Source organism: Purpureocillium lilacinum (assembly GCF_023168085.1).
Source record: "Purpureocillium lilacinum CBS 284.36 DNA, scaffold_1, whole genome shotgun sequence".
Lineage (NCBI taxonomy): Eukaryota > Fungi > Ascomycota > Sordariomycetes > Hypocreales > Ophiocordycipitaceae > Purpureocillium > Purpureocillium lilacinum.
In genome coordinates this window covers 3,364,795-3,378,015 of record NW_027072111.1, presented here as the reverse complement: position 1 = coordinate 3,378,015, position 13,221 = coordinate 3,364,795, and the positions used below count along the sequence as shown (strand labels likewise).

The window sequence follows — 13,221 nt, the reverse complement described above, 5'->3', positions numbered from 1 at the left end:
ACATACTGTACAAACGTCGAAAAAAGCAAACACAATAGGAAGGCGAGCGAATGGAGCCTCGCCCAGTCACTGCGCGCTTGAGTGTCCGGTGACGTGCCTGCTGCTATAACGGAGGAGTAGCATGCAAAGAATCAGTTGCAAGGGGGCCGGCACCCTGACACTCGGGCTGGAGTACCATCACATGTCTTTGCTTCTGGGGAAATCTTTTTTTAATATAGGGACGCCGCGACAAAAACCCGCTGCGCATGACTTTGTGACCCAGCGCGCAAGACCGTCTGCAACTCAAAGACGCCGTTCCCGTCGTCGTCAAGGCAGTAGAGGGGAGCAGCCGTGGCGCGGGCGTAAATATTCAAGACAAACAAACAGACACAATGGACCGACCAAGCCCGCCGGGGCGGCGCGCTGTGGAACGAATCGCCTCGCGCCCAGGTTTTCCCTCGCCCGCTCGGGTCAGCCTTTGTAAGACCCCTTCGGCGGCCATCGACAGTGGGCTCCAAGGGTAACTACAAAAGCTATTACCACGGGCCGCTCGCTTTGGCTGCCCTGCGCGACCGAGCTTGGGTACCGGGGTGGCCCGTCCGTTCCCCCAAAGGTTCAACACAACAACACATGGCAGCGTCATGAGAGCCGTGCCATGACATGCCCTCGAATGGCAATTCCAGTGCCCCAATGTACTCGCAGTTAGCGAGGTACGGGAACGTAGCGCAGCTGCAGCACCCGACGCCCGCCTGTGGAGCGGAGAGCGGAGGCCCGGTCCGGCGCACCCCAGAGTCCCAGTCCCAGCATCAGAGTCTGCGATGCCCGTCGACTGCTGCGGCCGTCATTCGCCGCACACCACCTCGACCACCCACCTCCCTTTCGCCTCCCGCCGCCAGGGTCTGTCTCCCCTTCGTCTTCTCCGGGGGCCGCCCATGGCTACTGACTGAGTCGCGACGGGCGCCGTCTCCGACGTCAGCGAACCATCCATGACCTCTCCTCCTTCCCTTGCCTTGCCTTGTGCGCTCGCCACGCTGCCCGAACAACAACAGGGCTTCATGACCTACGAGCAGGCAGACACACTTGCCGCACTAATGACTACGCACGCGTATATGCATCGATGCACCGCGCGAGCCAACCGAAGCAATGGAACATGTGTCGAATCAATCCAATCGCCGTGCATCACACGGTGCAGCAGCACTGTCATGGGCAAACCGAAGCCCTGCCCTGCCTTGCCTCTGCCTTTGCCTACGTATGTAGGTTGCCTCTGCCCTGCGCCACAAGGCCGTAGCAAACGCCCTGGGCTCCGTTAACTCCGCGCCATGTTCCCCAAACTCGCCAACAGGGCTCCCACCTGCATGTCTGTCCGCATTCATAACCACGTCACCGTCGCCTTTTGGGCTCCTGGTGACTCACGGGGGACTCCTGCAAGTACATCTCTTGTGGCCCAAACCATTCTAGCGCGCTTGCTTGCATCTATCCTTGTCGACGCTCGCATGTACATCTCCCGCTGCTGCACGTTTCCCGATCTTTGCATCACACACCCACAACTCGACTCACAGGTGCCCCGCGGATCCGCCACGAACAAGGTTGTCTTCTACTGTGGTATTCCTAACATGAGTCGACGGCGGATGGCGTCGCGCTTCTTCGTGTAATCGCAGGACATGGATAGTACTTCGTACATGGCCGCTCTCTGCAAGGCTCTTCGTAAGGCTCAAAGCAAACATCACATCCCTGTTGCGCCTATGCCTTGTCTCCCTCCCGCACCTCTAGAATGTCTGGCTCCAGCACCTGCTCGCCCTCCTCGTCATGGTCGTAATACGTGCCCTGATCGTCCTCTCTTGCACCTGCAGACTCCGCCGTGAATGCCGCACCCTGTTCCTCTTCCAGCTGCTTTAACTTCGTGTTGGTCATCTCAAAGACATACTGGCCGAGATGCTCCACGCTCTCCATGGCGACCTCTCCTTCCAAGGGGGCCCCGTCTTCCGCGCTAGGCCGCTCAGTCGGCCACAGCTCGCCCGTCACGAGCATGAGCTTGTCTGGCCGCTCGAGCAAGAGGTCAAACGCCGGTCGCAGCTCTGGGCAGGCTTCGAAAACTTCACGTCGGCCCAACACGTAAAGCCCCAGCCTAGCGCGCGAAACTGCCACTGTCATGCGGCGTACGTCCCGGAGGTAGCCCACGCGCGACGTTCGTGTGAGCGACAGAATAATATCTGTTCCAAGTTGTCAGCCGGGTGGCAATCCTTGTAGGCTTTCGGGTCAAACTTACAATCATTCTGCTCGCCCTGGTACTTGTCCACCGTCGCGACCGCCTTAGGCAAGCCAAAGATGGGGTTTCGCGCGCATCGATGAGACAACACATCTCTGACCAGAGCTCTCTGCCCAGCATACGTCGTCAGGATCGTAATCTTCTCCGCAGGATAGCCGAGTAGCCTCATATACTGATATATCGCCACGGCGTACTCGGCCTCGCCCAGGTTCTGAATGAAGTGTGGGGTGGGTTCCGACTCTCCCTTGCCCTTGTACGGAGGCACATCGATGAACTGGTAGTCAAACTTGAAGCCAGCATTGGCCCGTTGGAATACAGGCTGGCTCTGCACCTCTGGCAGGTTATCCAGCTTGGGATATCGCCACTGGTACAACTTTGCAATGGATGGTCGCGCTCTGCCTTGCTGGTCCAACGTGACCGTGGGGACACCCAGACGAACAAGCCTTGAGAACAGCGACTGCTCCAAGTTGGCGTAATGCCGGAAGGCCAGGCTCTGAATGACGGGCGAGTTCTGGAAGTGGTCGCCGCAGAGAACAACTCTTTGAAGAGGCATCTGTCCGTTGACAGGCTTCTGCATTGCCAGAGGCATAAATGTCTCGATTTCGGTGATCTGCGCCGCCTCCTCCATCACGACGTTGTCATAGTGAAAGCCTAGAGACGCGATCTCGCCTCGTCGAATGGCAGCGTGTGTCGTCGTCATGGCGATGATGCGAGCCTCATTGGTGAGCAAGTAATTGGCCTTGTCTCGCTCGCGACGAAGAATCTCAAAGGGAATAATATCCTCCAGCTCAGAAAAGATCTTCGCAATGTGCCGATAACAGCCATTCGCAATCTCCAAGATCTGGGCCTTGTCTGCCTCTGGTGGGAACAAGGGCTGCGGGGCATCCGCAAAATACCCGTGGAACGGAAAGCTTTGCAGGATATCCGACACAGTTGAGTCTTCAGATTCTGCCGTTTGCAAGAATCCCGTCCACGCTGGCTGCACGTACACCTTGTTGAAGTAACCTGCGGTCTCGGCCGAGTTATCGTGGGCGCCGGGGGCACCGAGGCTGATAGCCAGCTTTTTTACTTCCGCCAAAAACCGTTGCCTGTTGTCCAAGAAGGACTCAACACGTCCATGCTTGCTGAAGCTGCCATCTGTGTCGAGGTCTTCCTCGCCATGACCCAGACGAAGCAAGTGTCTCTCGTCGATATCAAGGGCGACAATCTTGGCAAACAGCTGGTTCAACGCCTGATTGCTGTGTGCAATGAGCAACGTCTTTTGCTCTGGGAAATTGTGATAGATGTTGTTGATAATTTGTGTCACCACGTCCGTCTTGCCTGTCCCCGGAGGACCAACAATGACCGTCAGTCCGGGCTGCGTCCCAGACATGATCGCTTCGACCTGAGCCGGCGTAAAGCGAACCGTGTTCAGCTTCGGTGCATCGACAAGATAGGGACCATTGTTGGCTGGCTTGTACGTGGACACTTTGAGTGTCTCAACCTCAGCCTTGAGGGTCGGTTCAGCATCTCGGCGTCGCTTCTTGGATACTTTCCCTGCTTGCGCCTCTTTCGGCTGCGACACTTCCTCCAGGACATATGGCGGTCCGAAGCTGCTGGATACGTCGTCGCTAGGCTCTATGATTTTTCCGGGAAGACTTTCCACGAGGTGCTGCCAGTCAAGAAACGTGTCTCGGTGGTCAAGCTTCTTAATGCGATTGGGGAGATTCTTGTGGTTGGCGCCTGCTGGGTCGCCGTAGCCCAAGAAGACTTCGTGCAGCCACGATGGCACTGGCGCCCCCGACAAAACCAGGTTGCGGATCGACTCCAAGACAGGCTTGAAGTTGTTCTCTCTGCGGTTTCGCCTGAGGAGGACGTTGGTACGCCCGTACACATCTGGCTTTCCAGCTGCCGCCCGCTCGGCATCCTTGTTGTAGGTTCGCGGGTCAAGCTTGAGCTGTATTCGTCGCTTGCCATCCAGGTTTCCCGCGCCTTCCCTAGCATGACGCCCTCTGTCATCCGTGATCTGCACAATCTCGGCAGCTCGGACAGACACGATGCCAAGCTTCTCGGACTCGGATTGGATGTCTCCCCCGTTCGTGATGGACTTTGCTGGCGGTGGCTCAATTGCGAGCAAAAAGACGACATCGTCGGGTCGTAATGAGTCCCATTCGCGTCGCACATTGTCCCCCAGTCGCCGGACGTCCACCAGTACTTCAGCTTTCACCAATGACGGATGCTCGTCGCCCACCAGAGGTGGAACAACTTCAAGTATTCTGCGGGGCAAGTTAGCGATGACCAACAGGGCTATCAGACATATGAGATTCCTTACGTGGGCTTCGATATCGGCATGGCCATCTTCGAGAATCCGGCAAAGTGTGTCTCCCCAGGCTGTCGTGGTTCCGGGCGGAGGCGGCGCAGAGCAGACTCGATGTCTTTGCGGATTCCGTAAAACGACTCCAGTCGGTACAATACCAGTGCGCGCCAGAGGAAATCTCCAGCAGACAAGTATTGCAGGTTCAGCTTCGGCAGAGCCAGCGGGTGTGATCCATCGTAGGCATCGGCACGCTGAAAGCCGGCGTCAAACAGCGTCTGTTCTGTCGGCACCAGCGCCATGTCCTTTGCTGCCTCCTGGAACGTCTTCCTGCGTTCGTATTTGCCCATCAAGATTTCAAGCAGAAACTTGCGGTCGATAGGCAACTTGAGGCTATCGGGATAGCTTATGCGAGCTCCCAACAATTTCACGAGCTCGGCCAGCTCGTCGTCGGTCAAGGAAGCCAGCAACGCCTCCAGCTCGTCCCTTTGGTCTATGGCACCATAGTTGGAGAGTGCGAGGACGGTCAACTTTTCCTTGAAATGCTTGAGAGCCACACGCTGCAGCTTGCCCAAAGATGCGCAGTGCCTGTCATACGCCTCTGAACGGCCAAGCTGGATGCCTGTTTGATCGTCAATGGTGAAGTACGTGTAGTGTGATAAGAGATCGTGGAGGTCTCTCAGAAGGGCGTTGTTCTCGTCATTGTACATGGGAGACAGCTTCATGACGGGTAGAAGGTGCAAGTCTTGGAGAAGAGCGTTGACATAGCGTCTTGTCGGCAGTTGACTCTGCAAGTCCGAGATGAATTCAACGAATCTTTCGCAGTAAAGTGCAGCGTCTTGCGTCATGTTAGACCAAGTGAAGCGTGGGGGTTCTTCGTTGCTAGCTTACCGGACTTGCCGTTGCCGTCAAACAGGAGGCTCAAGAAGTCGAGCAGGAGTGAGTACAGCCACGATCTCTCAAAGCGCAACCGAGCTTTTGTCGGCTCATCAGCCGCGTCGTAGCGCTTCAGAGACGCTCGCCAGGCTTTCCTCAGGTGTGTGGCCTGATCCAGATGCGCTTCTCTCTGATTCTCACTGGAGAGATTCTGCCAGATCCCGATCGAGACCAAGGGGGCGCACTCCTTCCTGACAATGGCGCAGTCCAAATTTTGAAAGGCAAAAATAAGGAAACAGAGCAAGTGTGTTCGGACGGTCGCGGATAAGGTGCGGTCGAGCATCAGTGATAGGATCCGTCGGAACATGGACGAGAAACTCTCGGGCTTGTCTTCGAAAATGCCTAATGATACCGCGTCAGTTTCGGCAGCCAGTTTTTCGAAGCCATTTCACTTACTCCACGTTTCCAGGTGCTCGCGCCTCTTCACGTTGACGATGAGGGCCATTAACAGGACGTGGTAGTTGGATGACTCCTCTGTATAGCCAGGCCACAAGTAGCTGCATCATCAAAGGTCAGCAACGGCATCGCCGCGCGCTAATACATGGGGAACCTTACCTTTCCAGCGTCTGCAAGCTCTCAAGAAGGACCAGTGACTTGTGCTGGAAGCCCTCGCGCTCCAAGACATCCCAGAGGCCCTGCTTGAGGACATCATTCTTGACCTTGGGCTTCGCTGCCGTCCTGCCGGACTTGAGCCAATGTTTGCGCGCTAGCTGCACGAATTGATGCTCCTCCTCCTCGACCTCGGCAGGCGTCGGGCGGCCATCCTTAAGGTCTTGGACCGGCTCTTGGGTCTTTTTCGTCTTGGCTGCGCCGCCGCCGCCCTTCTGCCGCTTCGCGTTAGGCATTGCCACGAGCGCTTCGCGTCATGGGCCACGAGACACAGTCAAGTTTGATGCGGATAAGAGAGCGAGAGTCGGTTCGTGGATGATGGTCTTGGGTCGGCGTCGGAGGCGAGGAGTTCGATGTTGTTGTCGCCAGCGAAGCTACACTGGTGCTGTGGCCCGTTGAAGTCCGAGCTGGGAAGGCAGCCAAAATTTCAGCCTTGCGCCGACCCACGACCGTGGCGCACCTTGCCTCCGAGGTACCCGCTAGTGGCTGGGTACGGCAGCTGCCCCCCATTGTTGGCGGCTCCGCTAGTACCTATTGTTGCAAGGAAACCTCCTCGTCCCTTGAGCTCAAACGCAGCCTTGCGCATCCACGAACATCACCTCTGCTCAAAGGGAGAAAGGAGCACCAAACCGCCCGCCTGTTGACGAGCCCGATCCTCATCGCGACACGAAACACAGTACAACGCGCGATACTCTACACCCGCTGTACCTTGCGCCCGCCACTCTATCGAGAAGGAGACGGAGCCAGGAGGAAGCTTCCCGGCGCCGACGCCTGCATGACCAGGCCACAGGCCGCCTAATCGCCTCGGTCGCTCGTCAGAATGCCTGCGCTTGACGTCGGAAACCCAGGCGTTCCCGCCGTGGTGAGCGTCGGTAAGCTCTTCGACGATCTCCTCGGCGAGGCCGCCGCCGCGAAGCAGACCGACACCATCGAACCCGCCGTCAGCCCGTCCGACTTCATAGATCTATCGTCGCGCATTATCGCAGCATCAACAAGCGATGTCGCAGCCAGCGATGAGCCTGGCGAGGCCACACAAGGGGTTGACAAGTCTCGACAGTTCGCGGTGGTTGAGACGGCCGCGAGGGACTTGTTTGACCAGCTCATTGTCAGTACCTGGCAGACGACAGCTGCACGCCAAAACTGACAATGTCTTTCACAGGCTTCCACTTCGATCGACTCGCCGGAATTTGTCAAGATGTGGAATTTGCTAGATGTTCTTTCCATGCTATCAGACAATGGCCAGTGCGACCCGGCCTTGATGTTCTGGCTGGTGGAAGAGCTGCTGGACAGCCAAACGATCGCCGGATGCCGAAAGGTTTTCGATTATCTCGAGTCGAGACGCGATCGCATTACAGTCAATCACTTCAAGCAAAAACAGCTTGTCATCTTGCGGAGCTGTAATGAACTTTTGCGCCGCCTTTCTCGCGCCGAGGACACGGCCTTCTGCGGCAGGGTCTTCATCTTTCTCTTCCAGAGCTTTCCTCTCGGCGACAGGAGCTCTGTGAATCTCCGAGGCGAATACCACGTTGAAAATGTCACGAGGTATGAGACGGATGATCTGGAGGGAGAAACGAAGATGGATATCGACGACCAAGCGAAGACACCAAAGGAGTCTCCGGACTCTAAGACCACTGCGAAAGGGGTCTCGTTTGGTTCCAAGGACACACTCGAGCCCGACGCTCTTTACCCTCTATTCTGGTCGTTACAAGAGAGTTTCAGCCAGCCGTTGAAGCTATTCGACGTTGCCCATTTCAACAAGTTTAAAACCAGCTTGGATGCCACCATGAAAGCGTTCCATGCGTTGACGAGCGCCGAAGGACCCATGTCCTCGAGGACGTCCGAAAACATGAGGAGAAATTTGAAACGCAAAAGAGAGGAGGAAGATGAAAAACCCGGCGATACCCCCGAGACGTTCAACCCCAAGTATCTGACGAGCAAAGATCTTTTCGAATTAGAGGTGCAGTAGAATCCTCTCCAGAACACTCCAAGTTATGCGAGCGCTGACTCTTGCAACAGATAGGCGATTTGTCTTTCCGGAGGCATGTCTTGGTCCAGGCGCTCATCATCACCGACTTCATCTTGTCCATGTCTGCAGGCGCAAAAGAGAAGCTGGCAAACATGGTCGCTTCCAACAAATCAGTCATGTACAACGACCAACTGAATGATGAAAACGTTCGTACTCGTCCACGATTCTGATTGAATCGTCATCACTAACCCTCCCTAGACGAAATGGGCCACAGACATGAAGATGACAATCTCGGACTACCTGAAGAGAGGGCCTGATGGCCCATACTTCTACAGGATGGTCGAAACTGTGCTGGCTAGGGACAAGAACTGGGTCTTTTGGAAGATGGCCAGTTGCCCGCCTATTCAGCGGGAGCCCGTCTCCGACGAGTCGTTCAACGAATCCAAGGGCGTGGCCCAGCGTATGGCCACAAACAAGCGACTTCGGCAAACACCGATGGGCTCAGTATCCATGGAGTTTCTGCGAGATGACGACCGCAAGCTGGCGATGGATAACCTCCAGTCAGCAGAGAGATATCAACTACCAGAGCTTGACGACTTCAAGAGAAAGATCGCGGATGACGACTTCGAGATCAGCATGCCGACAAATGACCAGACCAAGGCCGATGCAGTAGCCGGTAAGGCTAGCAAGAGCTGGAGAGCCCTTCGCATAGCCGGACGCATGAAGTTGGCGGCGTTTGATAAGATCGACGACCCCAAGACCATTGAACCTGTGTTTCAGGAACTTGACGAAGATGGCGACGAGGACGAGATGGAAGAGGATGCGGCCCGAGAAGAGGATATGCCCGAAGACCGCGGCACAATCATCGTCTGCACCCTCGCCGGGGCAGGCAAGTCGGCGCTGGTGGCGAAACTGATGGAGCGCCATACCGGCGTTTTCACACCCGTGGTGCGACACACCACACGGGAACCACTCGACGGCGAAGTGAAGGGCAAACACTTCCATTTCGTCACCGTTCCAGAGTTCAATCAGCTTCGGGATGGCGATCGCCTGCTCGAATATGGCACACGGGACGGCACTGAGTACGGCACCAGCACAAAGGCAGTTGAAGCTGTCACGGAATCTGGCAAAGTTCCGATCATTGAATTGGATCTCGAGGTAAGCTTCCTGGCGGCTCTATCATTGATAACAATTGCGGCTAACATTAATCCCTAGGCCACTCAGTTCGCAAAGGACATGGATTTCGAGGCACGCTACGTTCTAGACAACCCCTCGTCTGCCGATGCCTTGCGCCAACGCCTCGCGAGCTCCGGCCACGACGAGGCGGCAATAACGGCCTTCCTCGCCAAGCAAACCGCGCCGCCGGACGAGGGTAAGGTTGCGGAGTTATTTGACAAGGTCATTCAGGAGGATGAGATTGAGTCAGCCGTACAAACTCTCAGTGCCTACGTCTTCAAACAGGCATCTGGTGAGGCCGGGACAGCGACGCAATCGCAAGGCGGTGAGGATACAGTGATTGTCGATTCCAACACCAATGTCGCCGGGGAAACCAACGGCGATGCTGCCAATGCAAAGGCTCATACGGACGGTGGCGAGGAGGCACAAGGCGATGGCGCGGAACAGCCTGACGGCGACACAAACATGACCGACGCCCAGCCAGAGAAGCCGGAAGGTGAGCGTGTTGACTCCGAGGGCCCATCCATCGTTGTCAAGACCTGAGCAAGGGTCAATCTGGCTTGCGGCGGCGAGAGACGGCTGGGGCCGCTTCATGCTTCATGTATATCATACCAGGATGAGGGATCGCGCTCGGAGTTTAGAAAGGAAGCATTCGGAGCTTACGGGGCATCAGCAACGTTCTTGACATCAGGGCCATCTGGCATTCATCATGGTTCAGCCTAGTTTCACCTTCAGAATCGAATGCCCATAGCACGTGCCTGCCATGCAAGAAAGAGTGAAGGCAAGATTTTCGAGGAGAGTCTACAGCACGGAGGACATGACACGGTGACTCTGGTGCTATGATTTTGGCTTTGTAAGTAGTACCCATGCGGTCATGGAGAGGCGCCAGCTCGGGGCTTTTCCCCCGCGCCAGTCCGTGATATAAGTATGTTGTACAACCACAAATTACGGTGCCACGCTTCGCATGACGTTTGATGTACGCGACACAGGTCAGGCATCCAACGTCGTCACTATGCCTCAACCGGTGAAGATGGCAGCCCGGCAAAATGCATGTCGTTAACTTCTTGCGATACTATAGCCTGGGCTCAACGGTTCCCACAATGCCCAAAAACTACGCTGGGAGCGACGGCACTTTCACCCAACGCCACCTCCAGACGACGGGTTTAACACCTTATCACGAGGCATGCGACGTGGCTTCGCCGGCGAGTCTACTTTGCCTCTCACAACCCAGCCTTATTAGAAAGGCATCACACAACCCCAACGCTCATGTGGCTCACTCTACGGAGCTCACGGCTGGCCACTTCCTGAATATGTCAATCTGAGACCCGTCTTATTATCCCAATTGGTTAGAGATCCCACAGTAGTATTCCAGATTCGTCCTCAAACATTTCAGCGCGGGGACTCCAATTCAGCTGCCAAGGAAACAGGCGACTTGGCCGGTCGACGCGTATGTCATCGAGACCCCCATCGAGCGCGATGCAGCACTTTAGAACGGAGGGGGGCATTCCCTCTTTGTCCAGCTATGAAGCCAAAAGGGAATAGCACTGCCGGCCCCGCGTGCGATTGACTGCTGGCAATGGCCCGAAAACCGAGTGCTTGGTATCGTTGGGCTGAAGCGCTGTCCAAAGTGGTGCGCCACCAAGGCACGCGGCTATTGAAGCTTCGCCGGGACCATGTCGCGAAGCGTTGAGCCACGAAAACTGCTTCAAACCTCCTGCACGCCGTCTATCAAGCTGACGAGACGGCGCATGGAGCTGGAGCTTGGGGGGAGAGACCGGCTCTGACGGCGGCCGCGCGGATCTCAATGCCGTGCGACATGGCGCCGCGGCAGAGGGAGCGTTCCCGGCAAGAATTATAAAAATGCAACGGCAGGTAGCCCTACGCCTCCGGCCGGAAGACCGATCCGCCGAATTGATGCCACTGCTTGAGGAAAATACGAGAGTGAGTAATTATTGACAACGCCATGAGAGTCCCCATCATCCTCAGCCTCGCCCTGGCAGTGCGGGTGAAGGTGGGCTTCGCACACGTTCTCCTGGACGAAGGGTTTCAACTGTTGGAAAAGCGAGCCTCCTGCGGCTCCGGCGTCGGCTCGTGCCCTTCGGGTGGTTGCTGTTCTGAGTCGGGTTTCTGTGGCACCACCGAGGAGTATTGCGCCGCTCCTGGTTGCCAGCTCACTTACAGCAGTGGATGTGATACCTTGTAAGTGGCGTTGCGAGTTGACGACGGAGCGGCCCCCAGATAATGGCACAAGAGCTCATCACAAGAGTCCAGTAAGAAGCCAATCGGCGACTCCACGGAGAATGTTGCTCGTCCCAAGCTTGGGAGTGTACCCTATGGTACGTGTTATTCTCCCACGGAGCAGGCACCCCGGAGCAGGCAACGCTCCAACAGCACCCGGAACTGACATGGCAGCATAGGCACCATCATCACCCAGTGCACCTCGCCCGGCCAGATCGCACTGACCTATGACGACGGCCCCGAGAGCTTCACGAGCGAGCTTCTCGACAAGCTGGACACCCTCGGCGTCAAGGCCACCTTCTTCGTCTCCGGCAACAACGTGGGCAAGGGCGAGATCGACGGCTGCGGCAACTCGTGGGCCGCCGTCGTCAAGCGCACGTACGACTCGGGCCACCAGATCGCGCACCACACCTGGACGCACCAGGACCTCGAGGCGGCCAACAGCACGATCCGCAAGACGGAGATGATCTACAACGAGATGGCCTTTCGCAACATCTTTGGCTGGTTCCCGACGTACATGCGCCCGCCGTTCCTGTCGTGCGGCTCCAACTGCATGAGCCTCATGAGCCAGCTCGGCTACCACATCATCAGCACCAACCTCGACACCAAGGACTACGAGAACGACTCTCCCACGCTGATCCAGGTCTCCAAGAACAGGTACTCGTCTGGCGTGTCCAACACTTCCACGTCGAACAGCTACATCGTCCTGAACCACGACACCCATGAGCAGACCGTCACCACCCTTACCGACTACATGGTCCAGACGGCCAAGGACCGCGGCTACAAGCTCGTCACTGTGGGTGAGTGTCTCGGCGACCCCAAGGAGAACTGGTACCGGTCCGCGGGCTCGGGCGGCGCGTGCACTCCTGCCGGCGGTGCTGGCAACAACACCGGCGGCAGTAGCAGCAGCAGCAGCAGCGCAGCATCTTCAGCAGCATCGTCATCAGCTGCAGCGTCGTCCGCGGGCTCGAGCTCTTCGACCACGGGGCCGCCGATCAAGGTACCAGTAACGACAACTTCCAGCGTTGCCGCTTCTTCCAGCTCCTCCAGCTCCTCCAGCGCCGCCGCTTCCGCGAGCTCCTCGGGCTCGGCCACGATCTCCAAGGATCAGAGCTGCGGCGGCACCAACGGGTATACTTGCAAAGGCTCCGCCTACGGCAACTGCTGCTCCGCCTATGGGTGGTGGTACGTTCTTCCCCTTCCCCCTCTAAGCTCGACCTGGCCTGAATTGTAAAAATGCTAACACTTCATGCCCACAGCGGCTCGTCTCCGGCGTACTGCGGCACTGGCTGCAACCCCAAGTACGGAACTTGTGATCCCACCTCCGAGACCCTCACGAACACTACTGTCGGTCTGTGTGGCCCAAGCTATAATGCGACTTGTCTCTACTACGGAACAAAGACTTGCTGCTCAAAGTACGGATATTGGTACGTCTTCTCAAGGACTCAAGTTGTTGCTGCGCTTCCAGAAACTGGCTGATACAATGTGCTATAGCGGAAATACGGCAGCATACTGCGGTGCTGGGTGTCAACCAAAGTACGGAACCTGCACCGCATGATTTGTTGTCTCGAACATATCACTGGATGTTTTACACGCACTTGTCGTGGCGGCGCAAGCTCTTTCAGACGCTCTCTTACGGTTGTACGACAAGGAACAGATGATGTATAATGTACGCTGTGTACATATAGGTGTTGGAGAAGATTGCATGTTTGAAAGTACTAGTTCTCGAAAGAGCAGCCAGGAAGCAAAAGCTATCAA

At 56.6% G+C, this 13,221-nt stretch overlaps 3 protein-coding genes across 3 annotated transcripts; 2 read left to right on the top strand and 1 right to left on the bottom strand.

Moving 5' to 3' along the window:
• Positions 1-1,719: 1,719 nt before the first annotated feature.
• On the bottom strand, positions 1,720-6,319 carry PLICBS_000733 (uncharacterized protein; the record flags this gene model as incomplete). The annotated part of the gene is made up of 6 exons (XM_018318235.2): positions 1,720-2,189; positions 2,246-4,500; positions 4,557-5,376; positions 5,430-5,816; positions 5,871-5,971; positions 6,030-6,319. The coding sequence occupies 6 exons, from the start codon at positions 6,317-6,319 to the stop codon at positions 1,720-1,722; spliced, it is 4,323 nt and encodes a 1,440-aa protein (XP_018183760.2).
• A 584-nt stretch (positions 6,320-6,903) lies between these two features.
• PLICBS_000732 (uncharacterized protein) lies at positions 6,904-9,768 on the top strand (the record flags this gene model as incomplete). Its single annotated transcript, XM_018318236.2, has 5 exons — positions 6,904-7,188; positions 7,243-8,040; positions 8,100-8,255; positions 8,308-9,207; positions 9,265-9,768. 5 exons carry the CDS (start codon positions 6,904-6,906, stop codon positions 9,766-9,768), a joined length of 2,643 nt encoding a protein of 880 aa, XP_018183761.2.
• A 1,420-nt stretch (positions 9,769-11,188) lies between these two features.
• On the top strand, positions 11,189-13,021 carry PLICBS_000731 (uncharacterized protein; the record flags this gene model as incomplete). Its single annotated transcript, XM_065599658.1, has 5 exons — positions 11,189-11,327; positions 11,490-11,561; positions 11,643-12,648; positions 12,723-12,890; positions 12,958-13,021. 5 exons carry the CDS (start codon positions 11,189-11,191, stop codon positions 13,019-13,021), a joined length of 1,449 nt encoding a protein of 482 aa, XP_065455730.1.
• Positions 13,022-13,221: the final 200 nt, after the last annotated feature.